Genomic DNA, 17,648 nt, shown 5'->3' with positions numbered 1-17,648 from the left:
CTCTCAAGGCGGAGGACCCCAAGCCGCTGCTTCCCTCCCGAACCGGGTGAGCATGAAACCCGGGAAATTTAAGGGACATCATCAATCCGGGACAGCAGTGGGAAACAGCGCTGGGATAAGGGAGTTTCCTGCCAAATAAGGGACGGTTGACAGCTATGGCCTGTAAGCTTGTAGAACAGCTGCCTGTCAGTATAGACAAGGGTTTCAAAAACTGCTTTTGGACTACAATTCCCATCACCCCGGCTACTGGTCCTGCTAGCTAGGGATGTTGGGAGGTGTAGTCCAAAAGCAGCTGGAGACACCAAGTTTTGGGTGGACTGGTGTAGACAATAGTGAAATTGGTGGACCAACGGTCTGATGCTGTACAACTTAAATTCCCAGGTGACAATAGCTACTTTACAACTGAGGATTGCTTTGGAATCTTTGCTGAATCCATAGTTCCATGTGCGTCTTGGTCCGAGTTTGCCTCTGCCTGACTAAGCTGGGGTGTAGACTGGGCAGTGCAAGAGTAGGAGGCAGGAGGGTGAGCCAAACTCTGTGCCATAGACTGGCCCACAGGATCCAAGCTTCAGGCTGGTCACCTAAGGAGTATGTATGAACAAGCAGCAGAAGCTGTTCATAGCAATCAAAATGAATCCTATGCATTACTTTACCCATCTGTATTCACAAGAGTGTTTCTATTTGCTACAGCGCATCGGTTTAGTGTCAACATTATGTACTGTACTGCATGAAACATACTATTTTTACCTTAATGCTTTAAAAATGAATGAATAAATAAACTACGCTGTGCATAAAGAGGAAAGATGTTACTAAACAGTCTAACAGACCCAATCTAAATTGCACTGCTCATTTGCTCTTATAATATATAATAGCATATAATTTGATCTACGGGGCTATTTGTCTTTCAAATCTCAAGAGGGAATATTTAATTTTGATAGTGCTTAATACTTTTATTCAAAACAGAATGATGAACGTTATACATTACAAACACAACTCATTTAAAGTGCTTCGATATTTCCCCCTCCATTCATTCAGGTGTATATTCAAAAGGCAACAGAGATAAGCTTACTGGCTTGGCAAGTCTCTTGATATGGCTTAATTCTCCTCAAGAGATATGTATTTTGTGGGCCTCAGTTACCCAAGAGAGAATGAGAAAGACATAGGATAGGTTCATATAAAAAGAGAAAAACAATTTTAAAGCACTTTCGTCAGCTGTCTAACTGAATTATCAAAATATAGAATCGAGTTGGAAGCAATCATCTCATTCGGGTGTGAAGAACCTTTGGCTCTCTAGTTGTTGTTGTTGATGATGATTAAATTTCAATACCGCTCTTCATCCAAGGATCACAGGCTGGTGTACAACATAAAAACACAAAAATATGTAACATAGTAACAAAGAAAAACAATAACCCTTACCACACACAGTTTAAAAGGCCACATAGACTGCTTAATTAGCCAAAGGCCTGGGAGAAAAGGAATGTTTTTTTCTGGCACCTGAAGATATGTAGTGAAGGCATCAGGTGAGCCTCCCTGGGGAGAGCATTTGGCAAGAGGGGAGCCACCACAGAAAAGGCCTGTTCTTGTGTTGCTGCCCTCCAGACCTCTGACAGTGGAGGCACATGAAGAAGGGCCTCAGATGAGCACTGCAGGGTTGAGGTCGGTTCATATGGGAAGAGGTGGTCCTTGTTCAGTTACAACTCCCATCCTTCCTGGCTACTGGCCATGCTTGCTGGGACTGATGGGAACATCTGGAAGGTCAAAGCATTCTACATGCCTTGCAAGAAATCCACCACTAAATTGAATGTCTTGCAAGAAATCCACCACCAAGTTGTGGCATCTGCTTAAAATCCTAAAATTATGTTCATCTTAATGTTTAGTCCAAAAATAACCCTTCTTTTGCAATTTGAACCCATTGGTACAGGTCATATTTCTGTTCCTTTTCCTGACCCTCTTACAAATAGCATAAGCATCTATATCAAGGGCTTGACATCTATAAAGCTGCAGCTTTTAAATAAACTCACAAAATGCTCGTGAACGTTGGCAGAGATGGATTTACGGGGCTTTTAGCTCACACTGTTCCATATACAACTTAATCTCTCCTCACCCAAAGTGATAGCAAGAAATGCAAAAATTTCAGCTTGTAAAAAGAAGTCTGCACCTTAGTCCTAGGAATGGAGCTGAAGAGACGAAAACCAGATGCCATGATCAAAACTCCCACATTCCTCCACCCTTTTCCTGCTACGTAACAAGCTGCCCCTGAAACTCTGGGGGCTTTTGAGCATAGTCTCGAATACACCGCAACAAACTATGGTCAGAAGAGAAAATCTAGTGTTTCTCGTGAAAAAGCACTTGGACACCCCATACACATATAAACACCATAAATATGGGGCAATATGGGTCTGGGGGGAAATGCTGTATGTGCCCTGTAGCCAATCAATCCAGGGGGTGAAGGGTTTTTTTTGGCTTTTTCTAGAAAGTTGTTTCAAGGAGGTATTTCAACCAAGATGATCAAGGGTCTGGAAACCAAGCCATATGAAGAATGGTTGAAGGAGCTGTGTCTGTTTACAGCCTGGAAAAGAAGAGGCTAGGAGGAGATACGAGAGCCATCTTCAAGTATCTAAAGGACTATCAAATGGAGGATGAAGCAAACTTGTTTTCTTCTGCTCCAGGACTCGAACCAATGGCTTCAAGTTACAAGAAAGGAGATTCTAACTAAACATCAGGAAAAACCTTCTGACACTAAGAACTGTCAAGTAGATAAATAGGTACCACTCCAGCGGGAAGGTAAATGGCGTTTCCGTGCGCTGCTCTGGTTTTGCCAGAAGCGGCTTAGTCATGCTGGCCGCATGACCCGGAAGCTGTACGCCAGCTCCCTCGGCCAATAAAGCGAGATGAGCGCCGCAACCCCAGAGTCGGCCACGACTGGATCTAATGGTCAGGGGTCCCTTTACCTTTACCTTTACTAACTTTCTACATGTGAAAAGGATCTAGGGGTCTTGGTGGACCACAAGCTTAACATGAGTCAACAGTGTGATGCAGCAGCAAAAAAAAGCTAATGCTATTCCTGGCTGCATCTACAGAAGTATAGCGTCCAGATCAAGGGAAGTCAGTCCTACTGTATTCTGCCTTGGTCAGAACACAGCTGGAATACTGTGTCCAATTCTGGGTGCCACAATTTAAGAAGAATACTGACAAGCTGGAATGTGAGCAGAGGAGGGCAGCCAAGATGGCCAAGGGCCTGGAAACCAAGCCATATGAGGAACAGTTGAAGGAGCTGGATATGTTTAGCCTGAAAGACTGAGAGGAAATCTTCAAACATCTTAAGGGCTGTCACATGGAAGATGGAGCAAGCTTGTTTTCTCCTGCTCTTGAGGTAGGACTCAAACCAATGGATTCAAGGTACAAGGAAGGAGATTCCAACTAAACATCAGGAGAAACCTTCTGACACTAAGAACTGTTTGACAGTGAAAGGGTCTCCCTTGGGAGATTGTGGACTCTTCTTCCTTGGAGGTTTTTTAGCAGAATTTGGATGGCTATCTGTCATGGATGCTTTAGCTGAGATTCCTGGATTGCAGGGGGTTGGACTAGATAACCCTTGTGATACCTTCCAACTCTACAATTCTCTGATTCTAGAGACAAGGAGAAGCAGTTAAAACTATTTCCAATTAAGAAAAAAAAGTTATTTTACTTTATTCACCCACCTTACTAAGTCCACTCCCTTTATCCCCTCTACCTCTCAAATAATCAATTTGCCCCCCATTATGTTGTATAAACATATTCCAACAGTTTGAACTACAACTGTAGTACAAAACAAAACAAAAACAAAAAAACCCGAGATAGCACTCTCACTTTCAACAAAAAAACCTTGCTCTTGAAACTCCCTGAAAAAAACACACATAAGGCATCTTTGATCAAATCCCAGCTGCTCTGCGGTCAGAACACAGACAAGCCGTTCATTGATTTGCTGCTTACAAATCTGCTCTCTTTGCCATAATGAACCAGCAGGCAAGCTGTCAACCGAGGGTGCTGGGCCAAAGCCTGCTCTGTCCAACCAGATGCAGAAGGCTGGTGGAAGTTCTTCCTGAAGAAAAGTCTGGCATAGTCTGTGTTTCAGAACAGGCTTGGTTCTTCACTGCTGGTAGATTCGTTTTCTTGAATGTACTGGAGGATATCAACTTCGCCCATGGTCTGAGCCTTTACTTCAGTTGGCTTTGTTTTGGGGGCTGAGGAGAATGGGGGTTTTGCATCAGTTACTGCTGGCTTCTTTGGTAGCACTGGCTTAGGTGGTAGCTTGGGCTTGGAGCTTAGTTTCCACATCTTCTCAAAATCCTCTTCCACTCTGAGGAGGAAGAACAGGTTCAAAGACGTGAAGCAAATCTTATTCCGATTGTGGGGGTGAGGGAATATTTATTTTGGGGTTAAAGATGAAACTTCTACTTCAAAACCTCACCAACACATAGTAATAATAATAATAATAATAATAATAATAATAATAATAATAATAATAAAAAAAATCATTTTTAATTTGTATACCGCCTTTCTATCTTACAATACTCAAGGCGGTTCACAAGCTGAAGAAACAAAAAATGTACATCTTATAACAATCTAATGCAATACAAACATGTGATAATAAAACATAACTTTAAAATAGGCAACCTACATCAAAAAAGTAACATTCAACAATCATTAGAATAGTATAAAATTTTATTTATACCCCGCCCTCCCCAGCCACGACCGGGCTCAGGGCGGCTAACACCAGGTATAAAACAATTGATTAAAATACAACTTAAAAACAAGATTAAAATACAACATTAAAATGCAGCCTCATTTCAGTAGAAACTCAAATCAAAAACTTTTTGGGGATGAAAACGTCATATCTACACCAAGGCCAACTATCCAGACTGGTCCTACGTGGGCCTGGAAAAAAGCCAAGTCCTCAAATAGGAGCTCCATCACAGAAGGAGAAAGGAAAAAGGATAGAGGGGAAGGGGATCAAGTTGATTCCAAGCCAAAGGTCAGGCGGAACAACAGTACTGCTACTACGTTAGACTTTTCACAAAAGCTTCACTTTATCACGTAAACCCCGAAAAATAATTGGGTGATTTCCAGTGCCCTCATTCTATCCACAGAAGAATTTTCTGCTTGTGCAAAGGACCTTCTCCAAGGTACAGATTTAGGTTTGGTCACACTGTGTGCAGAGCCTCAGGGGCATTGTAACCAGTGCTATTTTCCTAGAAAAAGAGGTGCCGGGGCTCACCACGAACTTCTCCTTTGTTCTCTTAGAATGGCAATGGCACCCACCTGAGAGGTGCCAGAGATGTGAGCTCTGGGTGAAAAAAGGCCCTGGCTGTAGAATGGAAATTGAGAGGCACCAAATTTTGGCAAAGCGCAGGGTGCCACTGAAATTTGAGACTCCTAGATCCACCACTGTTTCTCCTCTCTCCCCACCTCCACCTTCCCCAAATCTGCTCCAGAGGGTTGGGAAGAACATCTAGAACAGATTGAGGGGTACGAGGGGGGAAAGTTTTCTGTTACACTGATGGAACAATAAGAAGAAGAGTTTGGATTTGATATTCCACTTTATCACTACCCTAAGGCGACTCAAAGCGGCTAACATTCTCCTTTCTCTTCCTCCCCCACAACAAACACTCTGTGAGGTGAGTGAGGCTGAGAGACTGCAAAGAAGTGTGACTAGCCCAAGGTCACCCAGCAGCTGCATGTGGAGGAGCGGAGACGCGAACCCAGTTCACCAGATTACAAGTCCACCGCTCTTAACCACTACACCACACTGGCTCTTAGCACTACTTTGGATACAACTCGTGACTCCTATGGAAGAATGAGGTACATCAAACCCAGGCCAATAGAGAACAGTGTTTTCTGATATTTTATGCACAGACCATAGAACACAGGAGGCAAAGCAACTATCTGAAAAGTTTAAGAAATGGAAACCAAAAGTGTATCTCATTGTTTATAAGCGTTATAAAGAAACATGGGCGTTTGCTGTCTATTTTTAATTTTAAAGGTTTATAAAGAGCACAGAAACCCACATTCTATTTTTAAATTGAAATATGTTAAGTTTGGTTTAAAAAAGGAAAGCATGTGTTAGAACTTCTTGTCACAATACTGCAATGGTTTAATAGCAGCTGGGTTTGCATGGAAAATATCGGCACTTTCTAAATAGGTCAAATAACCTAGAAACAAGAAGTTGGTTGCCATGCCAGTTCCAAAGATTCAGCATCTCCATCACCATTTAAAAATAGGGCAAGAAACAATTATATTTGTCGTAAGAAAATATCAAAGGGTCACACCTCAGGGATCAGGAAAAGAAAGAGTGGTTCTAATCTACACCACAAGTTTCTCTATTCTGCATAATGGATGGATGAGGTTGAGTCCTGACAAGACAGAAGTAATGTTTTTAGTAGACAACGGGTAGGCGGATGTGGGGGACTCCCTGGTCCTGAATGGGGTAACTGTGCCCCTGAAGGACCAGGTGCACAGCCTGGGAGGCATTTTGGACTCACAGCTCTCCATGGAGGTGCAGGTCCAGGACGGCTGTCTACCAACTCCATCTGGTTTGCCAGCTGAGACCCTACCTGCCCCCAGACTGTCTTGCCAGAGCAGTACATGCTCTGGTTATCTCCCTCTTGGACTACCGCAATGTGCTTTATGTGGGGCTAACTTTAAAGTTGACTCAGAAACTACAACTAAACCAGAATGTTTCCAAGACAACAATGCCCATTTACACCACAAAGAACTCATAACCCACCTACTTTCAGCAGCCAGAAACACCATAACCAGACACTGGAGAGACCTGTCAGGAGTAAGCATGGACCAATGGTACCAAATAGTATGGGAAACACCCCTACTAGAAAAATTAACTAATAAACTGAAACTGACACGGGGACAAACAGAAGATGCCTTCACCCCGGTATGGCTCCCCTTTATCACATACACAGCCCAACAAGACAATGACAATAATCCACCAACAGCATATAAATCAATATGGCTAACCTGATCCAAAACACACACACACCTCACTCACACACGAAAACAAAGATCACCACAGCCAATCACAAACAAACAATCACACCCTAGGCCAACCCCAACCTCTCTCACCACCAAAGGAACACAAGTGAACAACACAAGCAACACTGACACCAAACTCTACATACATTAAGCATAATAGAAACATTGCCACCTGACCCCACCCCCACCCATCTTCCCTCCCTCCACCGCCCCTTTCTTTTTTCTTTTCTTTTTTTCTTTTTCTTTTTCTTCTCCCCCTAATGCCTCAACCAATGAATGGGATTTGTAAAAACGTTACATGGAAAAAAATACGAGGCATTACACTTACTTCTGTAAAACAAGAAAATCCTTAATAAAATATTTTTTTAAAAAACCTAAACCAGAATGTGGCTGCCAAATTGGTGACTGGGACAGGACCATATGTGTAACACCAGTCCTAAAGGATCTTCACTGGCTCCCAGCACATTTCCAAGCACAATTCAAAGTGTTGGTCCTGGCTTTTATTGCCCTAAAAACAGCCTCGGCCCTGTATACCTGAAGGAACATCTCCACCCCCATCGCTCAGCTCCGAGGTTCAGCTCCTCAGAGGCCTTCTGGTGGTTTCATCATTGACATCTGAAGGCAGCCCTGTATCAGAATGTTTTTAATGTCTGATGTTTTCTTATGTTGCTATACACTGGAGCCAACTGCTTCGGCACCCACAATAATATATTTGTGGGGGCTGCTCCCCCCCCCCCCCAAGTCAATGGGCAAAGCTGAAGCCTTTCATTGCGGGCACCCACAATATTCGGTGCAAGATGGCACCTTTGTTTCTATATGTTTTGGAAGCCGCCCAGAGTGGCCTTTTTCTTACTTTACCAAGCTGGAAGAATCCGTATAATGTGATGCATAGTCATCTGACAGATGAAGAAGCTGTTTGCAGTGGTTTGTGTTAAATTCAACACTTGCATAAGGTGGTGTTTTGCCCATACAGACAAAATGTCTATCTTTGATTACTGGGTCGAGACAGAAGAAAAACAATAGATGGCAGTTAATGACTGTGTCTGTTCTTCCTTCTCAAATATTCCACTCCAGTAAAAATCAGGCTGTGCCCTGAAGACATCATGGCTTAGAAGATCAAATGTGTTGCCAATGCATAAGACACAATGTGCAACTAAATTTCTACCTCTGAGTAGATTAAGATAGGTGTTGCTGATGTGACTTGTTAATAAAAGTACTCTTTGTATAAACAAAAGAAGGGCCACAATCACATATTCCAAGCGACCTCACACAGTGGATTCCCCACCCCCCACTCCACTCACATTAGTAAGTAATCATTAAAGCTTTCGGAAAGTCACTCAAAACATGACTTTTGGCCTGGACATTTTGAATGCAAGTGCATTCCTGTAGTTAATGAAATGTGAGTCTGTAAAATCTCCCAGATCGCTAATAAAGCGTGCAATTTATTCTAGTCACCTGAAATTCTAAATCATGTTATTGTATGCCTTTAACCTGCAAATAATTGCTAAGCCAAAACTGACCATAAGGATTTGTGCTATAGATGATGGGTAAGGTTGGTGCCACAATGGACAAAACTATTAACAATGGGTATTGTTACTCAGAGCAGGCCCACTGAAATCAACAGACCTCACTTAGTCATGTTCATTCATTCCAATGGGTTTAACTCTGAATAAAACTAAGTTGCATACTACCTCATTCTGAATCCTGAGGCTTAAGGGTGGCATTAACTTATCCTGCTCACCCAATGACTTCCACTTGTACAACAGAACTTCCTCTCCTTCTTCCTTTGTACCATGTGCCCCCCAAATACATTGGGGGTTCCCAAACCCCTCCAGAGCAGATTTATAGGGTGCACAAGGGGGGAGGGGAGTTCCATTACACAAGTGGAAGTCCTTGCACCAAAAAGACAACTTTGTTGGATACACCGTAGCACTGAATACACCTCAACACTCAGGCTTCATATACAAGTTATTTGCATCATGCGTTAAAAAATACAAATTCTTAGTAAGGGCTAGATCAGATACCAATTTACAGATAATGAAAATCAAGGTCTCGGGCTATCGTTTAGCCTGTTGACAATGCAAACCCTTCCAACATAAGAGTTGCTACATGTTTGTTGCTCTGCAAAGCTAGGGAACACTGAAGACCCTACAACTTCCGATGCATCCAAGATTAGTACCTCAAGAGCTCCTCTGTGTCCTCCTCAAGGCTACCGCTTAATGCATGTTCCGTGCTTGAACAGGCAGTTGGCAACAGCAGCGAGTCACCCAGAGTCACCAATCCACCAAGGTCTGGATCTTCAAACAATTTCAGGTCTGATAATTGAGCAAAGAGATAACAGCTACATTTGACTTATGCACAGCAGTAGCCTGAATATCAGATGCTCCAAGTGTCCCTGTTTTCCAGTCCCAGATTTATAGAAGCCATCCCGGTTTCTGATTTGACCCTGCAATGTCCCATTTTTTCCTTAGGATGTCCCTATTTTCATCCGAGAAATTTTGGAGTGTATGGAGTTATGAGACTCACAAGTAAATATACAACCTTTAGAAGACAGGGAAGTTTTAAAATGTTTAATGTTACAATGTTTAATGTTACATGATATTCTGATATATGTTGGAAGCCACCCAGAGTGGCTGAGGCAACCCAGTCAGATGGACAGGGTATTAATTAATTAATTAATTAATTAATTAAAATAATAATAAATAAAAAGGTAAAGGGGACCCCTGACCATTAGGTCCAGTCGTGGCCGACTCTGGGGTTGCGGAGCTCATCTTGCTTTACTGGCCGAGGGAGCCGCCGTACAGCTTCCGGGTCATGTGGCCAGCATGACTAAGCCACTTCTGGCGAACCAGAGCAGCGCACAGAAACGCCGTTTACCTTCCCCCCAGAGTGGTACCTATTTATCTACTTGCACTTTTGATGTGCTTTTGAACTGCTAGGTTGGCAGGAGCAGGGACCGAGCAATGGAAGCGCAACCCGTCGTGGGGATTCGAACCGCCGACCAGCAAATCCTAGGCTCTGTGGTTTAACCCACAGCGCCACCCGCATCCCATAATAAATAGGATGCCCCTATTTTAATCAGAGAAATGTTGGAGGGTATGGAATATTGGCTTTCCTGTCTTCCACCCAATGGGCATAAGCCACCACTGATGACCTCATTCAGCTTGATTCTGAATGCATCCTCACCACTGCTAGTCTGTAGCCACTGGAAGAATATCCCTAAGGGAATGCAGCCTTCATGGGGGGGGGCGGGGAGAGAGATAGGGGTCTTTGCTTTTAACTCAACTCAACCATTGGAGTCAACACACATAAACTCAACTCAACCATTGGAGTCAACACACATATCTAAATGAGCGTACTAAGGCATTTTCCATCTTGGAATAAATGACTGTATGCCCAAGCTGACATAGAACGATTTGGAGTTTTGCAACTAAGCTTTGCAAAACTTTGGCACATATTTTCGGAGCGCACATCAAGGAGCTGACTAGAAATACACTTACTTTTTTCGGCTGCCAATATCCTCTTGCTGCCACTGAACGAAAACCCTTTAGCTGAGCCAAACAGTCCTTCATCAGGAACAGCTTCTTCGTCAAAAATCGTTAATTTGGGCTTCCCATCTTTGGCTGGAGGAGGCGTGGGTTTCTTAGTCTTTTTCGATCTAAAGGTTTAAATGACAGCAGAAAAATCCAGCAGACACTGTTAAGAGTGTTTCTTTTTTCTTTCTTTTCCAGAGGAACAGCCACCCTGTGGACTTACAAATTGAATTTTGGGGAGGGGGGAGATTTGTGGCCTGGAGGAGGCGCCCTTTAACATTCTCCCCCCTGTCTCTAATCAAAAGCAGCTATTAGCTGCAGAGAGGAAAACACGCTGGCACAATTCCACTCGACAGCTGCTTTTCTAAGAGAGAGAGAGGGGGGAAAATAACAGTGGTAATTCTTACTGTGCTGGAAGATAAGAAGAAAGCAGCGCAGAACCCTGCAATGTGCTCCTAATAGTATGAAAAGAACTGGCACCCAAAATTGTAATGGAAGACCATTCCAAAAAGAGAGCCTTCTCTGTGCTTTCTGGAGAGGGAGTAACAGAATAAAGCTCATGTGAATCCTGCAAAGGATGCACAATCAACCCCAAGATGTTATCTTACAAGTAGGCTTTGCATAGGGACCCGGGTGGCGCTGTGGGTAAAAGCCTCAGCGCCTAGGGCTTGCCGATTGAAAGGTCGGCGGTTCGAATCCCCGCAGCAGGGTGCGCTCCCGTTGTTTGGTCCCAGCGCCTGCCAACCTAGCAGTTCGAAAGCACTCTCGGGTGCAAGTAGATAAATAGGGACCGCTTACTAGTGGGAAGATAAATGGCGTTTCCGTGTGCGGCTCTGGCTCGCCAAAGCAGCTTCATCACGCTGGCCACGTGACCCGGAAGTGTCTTCGGACAGCGCTGGCCCCCGGCCTCTTTGAGTGAGATGGGCGCACAACCCTAGAGTCTGTCAAGACTGGCCAGTACTTTGCATAGTACTGATCCATCAGGCTCTTTCAACAGGAAGGGATCAAAGCTAATGGCCATCCAGTGTCAAGCCTTAACAAAATTCTCCCCAAAGCTTGTGCTCATTCCAGTCAACATCATGTTAGATTTCAATAGTGATCCACCCTAGCCTTGGACACAACTGCCACAGAACTTCTTGAAAAGTCGCAATGTTCACACTATGCTCTCCTTATTTACAGAGATGGCACATCTTTCCGATTCTTTGTAAATGTTACTGTTGCCACTTCCACTTCCCAATTCTGATGCTACTGGAGGTTTCAAGTGCAGAAGAAATGGCAGATTAATATTCTACAGCCTTTAAAACATGTCTGTGGGAAGGGGAAGTTGTTGTTTTGCTGTTTCGTTCTACTTATATACTTGTCTTTATCCTATATTTTGTTCTGTGAACCGCCCTGAGATCTTATGATGAAGGATGGTATATAAATCTAAATAATATAAGAAGAAGAAGAAGAAGAAGAAGAAGAAGGCAGTCACAGACACTTAAGGACTATGAAAGTTTTTTTTATAAAAAAAGAACCAACCAATAATCCATCTGCAAAGTCGAATAATTTGCTGGTTTAGTGACACATCTATTTTTAGATATGCTGAAATAATAAAGACACTCGCACCCCAATTAATACATTTTAGCTACATTTCTGTGTGTGTAAAAAAAGAAAGAAAAGGTGTGTGTGTATCAGCGTTGGCAGTATTTGCAACCACGTTTCATCCTGCCGATTCCCTTCTATGGAAGGGAACCTCTCATGAACTGCTTGGTGACTAACATTTTGCCAGCGACACGGTTCTCCTGAGGTCACTTCAAAACAAGGAGACACCGTTCCCACAAATCTGCATTGAGCAAGTAAGTGCCTCCTCTCCCAACCCATTGCCAAAAAAGAGTATCCGTCAGCAGTGTAAAATGTAGAAATGCAAAATTGTAGGGATTTGTGGGAGAGTTGAACAGTGAAGCCAGCAGCACCCAAAGGGGGATGTCTGTCCTGCTCCAAATAAGCGTGGCTGCTGAGTCAAAATCCAGTAAGAGGGATTAAACTGAGGAAGTGAAATTGATCAGAAGTGCCACCGAGCGCCCAGCATGACGTCACCACAAAGAGCCAGGAGAGCACAATGTTCCGTGGGAACAGACAGAAGCCCTCGCAATTTGCCCTGGCACTGGTTTATTAATAGCACTGTTTGCAGCTTCCCTGAAGTAGCCCTTGCTTTTCACAAAAATGGGCCTTTGTCAAGCTTACTTCAAGAGGCTTGTTGCTGGTGGAGAGGCAGAAAGTTGGCTCTGCCAACATCCCAACGTCGTTTTTGCCATTATTGGCTCATTGGTGCTATTTTCCGGAAGCAAAATAGTGATGGGTTCACAGAAGCCATTCAAGGTCTAACACAGCAATTCTCAAACTTCTTTTTCTCTGGGTCACACTTTCAGAATAAAAATTTGCTCACACCACACAGATTTTTTTTTAATTGGTAAGAAATACAGTGGTACCTCTGGACGCGAATGGGATCCGTTCCAGAGCCCCGTTTGCATCCTGAAGTTAACACAACACACGTCTGCGCATGTGCGGGTCGCGATTCGCCACTTCCGTGCATGCGCGTGACATCATTTTGAGTGTCTGCGCATGCACGAGTGGCAAAACCCGGAAGTAACGCATTCTGTTACTTCCGGGTCGCCACGGAGTGCAACCCGAAAATGCTCAACCCGAAGCTACTTCAACCCGAGGTATGACTGTACCTTGGAAAGTGAAAAGGAACAACTCTTAGCAGTGATTTAAAAGCATAAAACACAACTACTTTATAATATGATCATGGGGCCTCCAAATAGTATAAAACAATGCAATGAGAAGAACATGCCCCATTCATTGGGGTGGGGGAACAAAAATGTTACTCTAGCTGTATTTTTAGCACTCAGCGTTTCTTGCCCATCCCCTGCTCTCCTCCAAACATTTGTCATTTGCAAGATGCTTTATGAAACATGACAGGCCAATCCTGCTAGCTGGAAATTCTATGATGATTTCAAGCATTCCCCTAAAATTGTTTGAATGTGTTCACAACTAAACAATTGTTCACAAGAAACTGATTGGGATGGGGAGAAGTTTCGGGTTCCAGCCTTCCCTAAGCTAGTGCCTTTCGCATGTTGTACCTGAAGGGCCACCGGGTTGGGAAAAGATGCCTTAACGTGTTGAAACATGGAAGCCCTGTGTGTCAGTCTCACATCTAGATGACCCTTGAAGTCCTTTCCAGCTCCATGATTCTATGTATATCAACTCTTCTCAGGATCATAAACATGACAAAGTATACCCTTGCAAATAGCCACTTGCCTGGTAACCAGTGGTGACTCTTCAGGACACCAATACAGATGACTAATGTAGATGAATTGCCTTTGTGGCAGGAAGATTTGCAAAACACTGAGAAGCATGAGGAAATGCCCATCGCAAACAGTCAAGACCAGACTTCTGCTAACCTACATAAACTTTCGCTGCTATGAATAAGCCTTTTCAAAAGCCAAGCCAGTTATTCATTAAAGGCTCAGCAAAACAGGCCACTGAAATCCACCCCCCATTAAGGTTTACCATTGTCAACAGAACCCACTCTGTGAATCGAGTGATTCAACATTTCCTGTTCCTTGGGCAGAGGGCTTGGGAAGCTGGTGGATGAGGTAATGCCCATTCCAAATTCTATTTTGAGAGCTGAGTCATCCTATTATTGCAAAGTCCCTAAGACAAAAGGTGCTTCAATCTGCCCAGTTTGCTCAATTCCAAAGCTGCAGAAAGAAGCAGCCTTGAATTGTACTTAGCTGTAGCACTAAACCTTCTTAGCTTTTTTAAAAGAATGCTATCCCATTCCACATAAACTACAGATTACCTACCAAACCTGTATCTGGGCTCTTCAATTTCCGACTGCCAATGCTCCCCCATTTCATCCCCATGGTTTGTTTTTTTTAAATGAATTTCAAATATCTCCCTATTTTCCATCTGTTCATTCTTCTGAATATCTAATATGTCATACAAAAGCGATACAACGTACTACTTGTGTGATGTGCAATAAATAGGATATAATGAACATACATAAGAACACACAGAATATATTTTGTTATCTTTGCTTATAATAAAACTTAAGTTCTCTCTTTTTTTCAAATAGTGCAACAGGCAACCCTTCATCCAGTCTTTATTTACCATTTCCATTTTTCTTTGGAGTTATTGTTAATATGACTATTGCCATCAGCTCCCATGAACATCAAACCAGTTCTCTTTTGCTCAATTTGCACTCATCTTTCCATTCTTTTGCATGGGACCATTTAAACACAATAACTCTGCGTTAAAGAAAACCCTACGCTTTCGGTAGGATTAAAGCCTCACCTATTCCCTTACAAGGGACGCGGGTGGCGCTGTGGGTTAAAGCCCCAGTACCTAGGGCTTGCCGATCGAAAGGTCGGCGGTTCGAATCCCCGCGGCGGGGTGCGCTCCCGCTGTTCGGTCCCAGCGCCTGCCAACCTAGCAGTTCGAAAGCACCCCTGGGTGCAAGTAGATAAATAGGGACCGCTTACTAGCGGGAAGGTAAACGGCGTTTCCGTGTGCGGCTCTGGCTCGCCAGAGCAGCAATGTCACGCTGGCCACGTGACCCGGAAGTGTCTTCGGACAGCGCTGGCCCTTGGCCTCTTTGAGTGAGATGGGCGCACAACCCTAGAGTCTGTCAAGACTGGCCCGTACGGGCAGGGGTACCTTTACCTTTTATTCCCTTACAAGACTAGCATTTCACATGTAGGAACCGATTTACGTAAGGGGAGTATTTCACAATGTGAGCCCTGCTGCTCACCTTGCAGCCTGAAATGTCCACACAGATAAGTGTGTCTGGCTGTTAACCAGAAGGTTGATGGTCCAAGCTCACCTAGGGATAGCTTGTGGGATACAATCCATTGGAGCAGTCAAATACAACATTCTTTGGTTCCCTAGAGTGGACAAAGGCAGGAGGATGTTACTCCAGCCAATATAACTTCCTGTTTCACTGGTGTGGAACATCCTCCCCCTGCATGTGACCAAGCAGATGGGCGTGACCCTGGCTGACTCCATGAAATAGCCGAACCATGCTGCCATCCTTCTCTTGATGCCATTTTCTTCTCTTAACATATTTTGCTGTCTGCTAGCTCTCAGCCAGCAGCACATGGGCTCTATCCCCATATGGGATGAACTCCCACTTTCTTCTGTAACTACAGTGGTACCTCGAGTTAAGTACTTAATTCGTTCCGGAGGTCTGTTCTTAACCTGAAACTGTTCTTAGCCTGAAGCACCACTTTAGCTAATGGGACCTCCCGCTGCTGCCGTGCCACCGGAGCACAATTTCTGTTCTCATCCTGAAGCAAAGTTCTTAACCAGAGGTAATATTTCTGGGTTAGCGGAGTCTGTAACCTGAAGCATATGTAACCCGAGGTACCACCGTACTAACTAAAGCCTGCCTTCAGGGATCATACTGTGAACTGAATGTGAGTAAACTTCTTGTTACTTTTAAGGAAAGACTCTTGTGTCTTCATTCTTTTAAAAGAGATCAACGGGGACTTAACAGGGATAAATCAATCTGGGCAAGCCAGAGTGGGTTGCTTAACTAAAGATATTCAAACAAATCTGCTAACTAGCTTCCTGCTACGTGACTCACTAGAGTGAAGGAAGGATGATATTTAATCAATATATCCTCTCCTACTATCCTTAACATTCCCACACAGCTGTGGACAGGATTCCTGCATTGAGGATTCCCTTCCAACTCTACAATTCAGTTCAGTTCTGTGGTACAGCTTTTCCACCTCAGCAGCTGTTTGTGGAAAACAGGCTTCACAGGGATTCTCTGTATTTTCACAACAACACCACAGGCCTTGGCGATTCCGTTTTTTCCACTCAGTGCAAAACTTTCCCAAGCTGCTTGCAAGGACATTAGCTCAGGCTTTATCTAGCCCTCACATCACCATCATGTCATCTGGTTTCCCACAGCTGCCAAGCTGCAAAATGTGTGATTGTTGCTAAATATACTATGAAGAGAAGGGGAGGCAAAGGGGATACAAAGACAGCTGTGGATCTGAAGCGACCAGCAAGCATTACTGCTGCCCTACTCTACATAAGCAGATGGTGTGGCAGTCCTGGGGTAGATGCACACACAGGAAGAAAAAAGCACTATAAATAAGTCAGAAATTAAATTGTTATAACAAAAAAAAAAACGCTATGAAAAAATCACACAGAATTTTTTTGCTCTCTGGCGCCATCTGGTGTTGCAGGCTTATAACACATTCAAAATGTTGTTTTTTGACTAATGTGGCTGAGTGCCAGCAGAGGCAAGGTAGATACAGCCTTCAGCATGGGTGAGGACTGGACAGCCTGTTCAGCCATCTACAAAAACAGAACCACACTCGTTCAGTGGGGAGGACTTTGTACAACTATTTATCAACTACCTTACCTCGCATCTGAGAAGAGCCTTAACCTGCACATTTAAATTATACTGGAGAAGGATCCCCCACTCATATGTCTCTTTTGTGTTAAACAAGGGGGATCTGCACAACATAAAACAAAGTACCTAGTTCAACGGCTGCCAGATCAAAGTACACTGCTGTGCCAACACATTTGGAGGGGAGCAAGGAAGTCAGGAAGCGACTCTGACACAAAAGGGTGCATCACAGGGTTGACAAAAGTTGTCTAAAAATCTGACAAGCAGCTGGGATTCAAAGCACTTGCAAGCACTTGCATCACTTGGCACTCGCTCAATGGCCGAGCAGGCTTGAAGGATTCGGCCTGTAAGCCGGCGATTGTCAAAAGCGGGGGGGAAACCCAGAGTCTTTGCAGCTGTGTGTCCTTGAAGATGTGGAACCCTTCTGAACAGGTGGCCATGTAAGTTGCATGCTTCGCACTGTGCCTCAGGACGGAGATAAGTTTCCTTGTCATTATGGAGGGTGCAATCCAGGCTAAGTTAGCTCATTCATTTATTTAAACCATTTACAGGCCCTGCTCCCTCTCCTGTTTTGAGGCAGCCTACTCATTGACAAAAACCAGTTAACAGGGTGACCACCCATGCTTGCAACTAGAAGGGCAGGACTGGAAGTCAAGTAATTCAGGTCCACATCAAAAGCA

The 17,648-nt window shown here is 43.9% G+C and overlaps 1 protein-coding gene across 5 annotated transcripts in view; it reads right to left on the bottom strand.

Moving 5' to 3' along the window:
• Positions 1-17,648, bottom strand: part of HS1BP3 (HCLS1 binding protein 3) — a 132,209-nt gene that overhangs the window by 97,650 nt on the left and 16,911 nt on the right. The window contains exons 5-8 of one of the 5 annotated variants that reach the window (XR_014508966.1): positions 10,527-10,684; positions 9,206-9,341; positions 3,439-4,339; positions 2,358-2,730 (exon numbers count right to left, since the gene is read on the bottom strand). Coding sequence is in view for 1 of the 5 variants with exons in the window: in XM_083431745.1 (XP_083287871.1) it covers positions 4,111-4,339; positions 9,206-9,341; positions 10,527-10,684 (523 nt within the window). In the remaining 4 variants the exon portion in view is untranslated. Of the gene's footprint in view, positions 1-924; positions 4,340-9,205; positions 9,342-10,526; positions 10,685-17,648 lie in introns of those variants that run through there. The other 4 variants (XR_014508964.1, XR_014508967.1, XR_014508965.1 and 1 more) reach the window with 4 other exon arrangements.

This window comes from Podarcis tiliguerta (genome assembly GCF_965153285.1).
Source record: "Podarcis tiliguerta genome assembly, chromosome: 3".
Taxonomy (NCBI): domain Eukaryota; kingdom Metazoa; phylum Chordata; class Lepidosauria; order Squamata; family Lacertidae; genus Podarcis; species Podarcis tiliguerta.
This window is presented reverse-complemented; position numbering and strand designations above follow the sequence as displayed.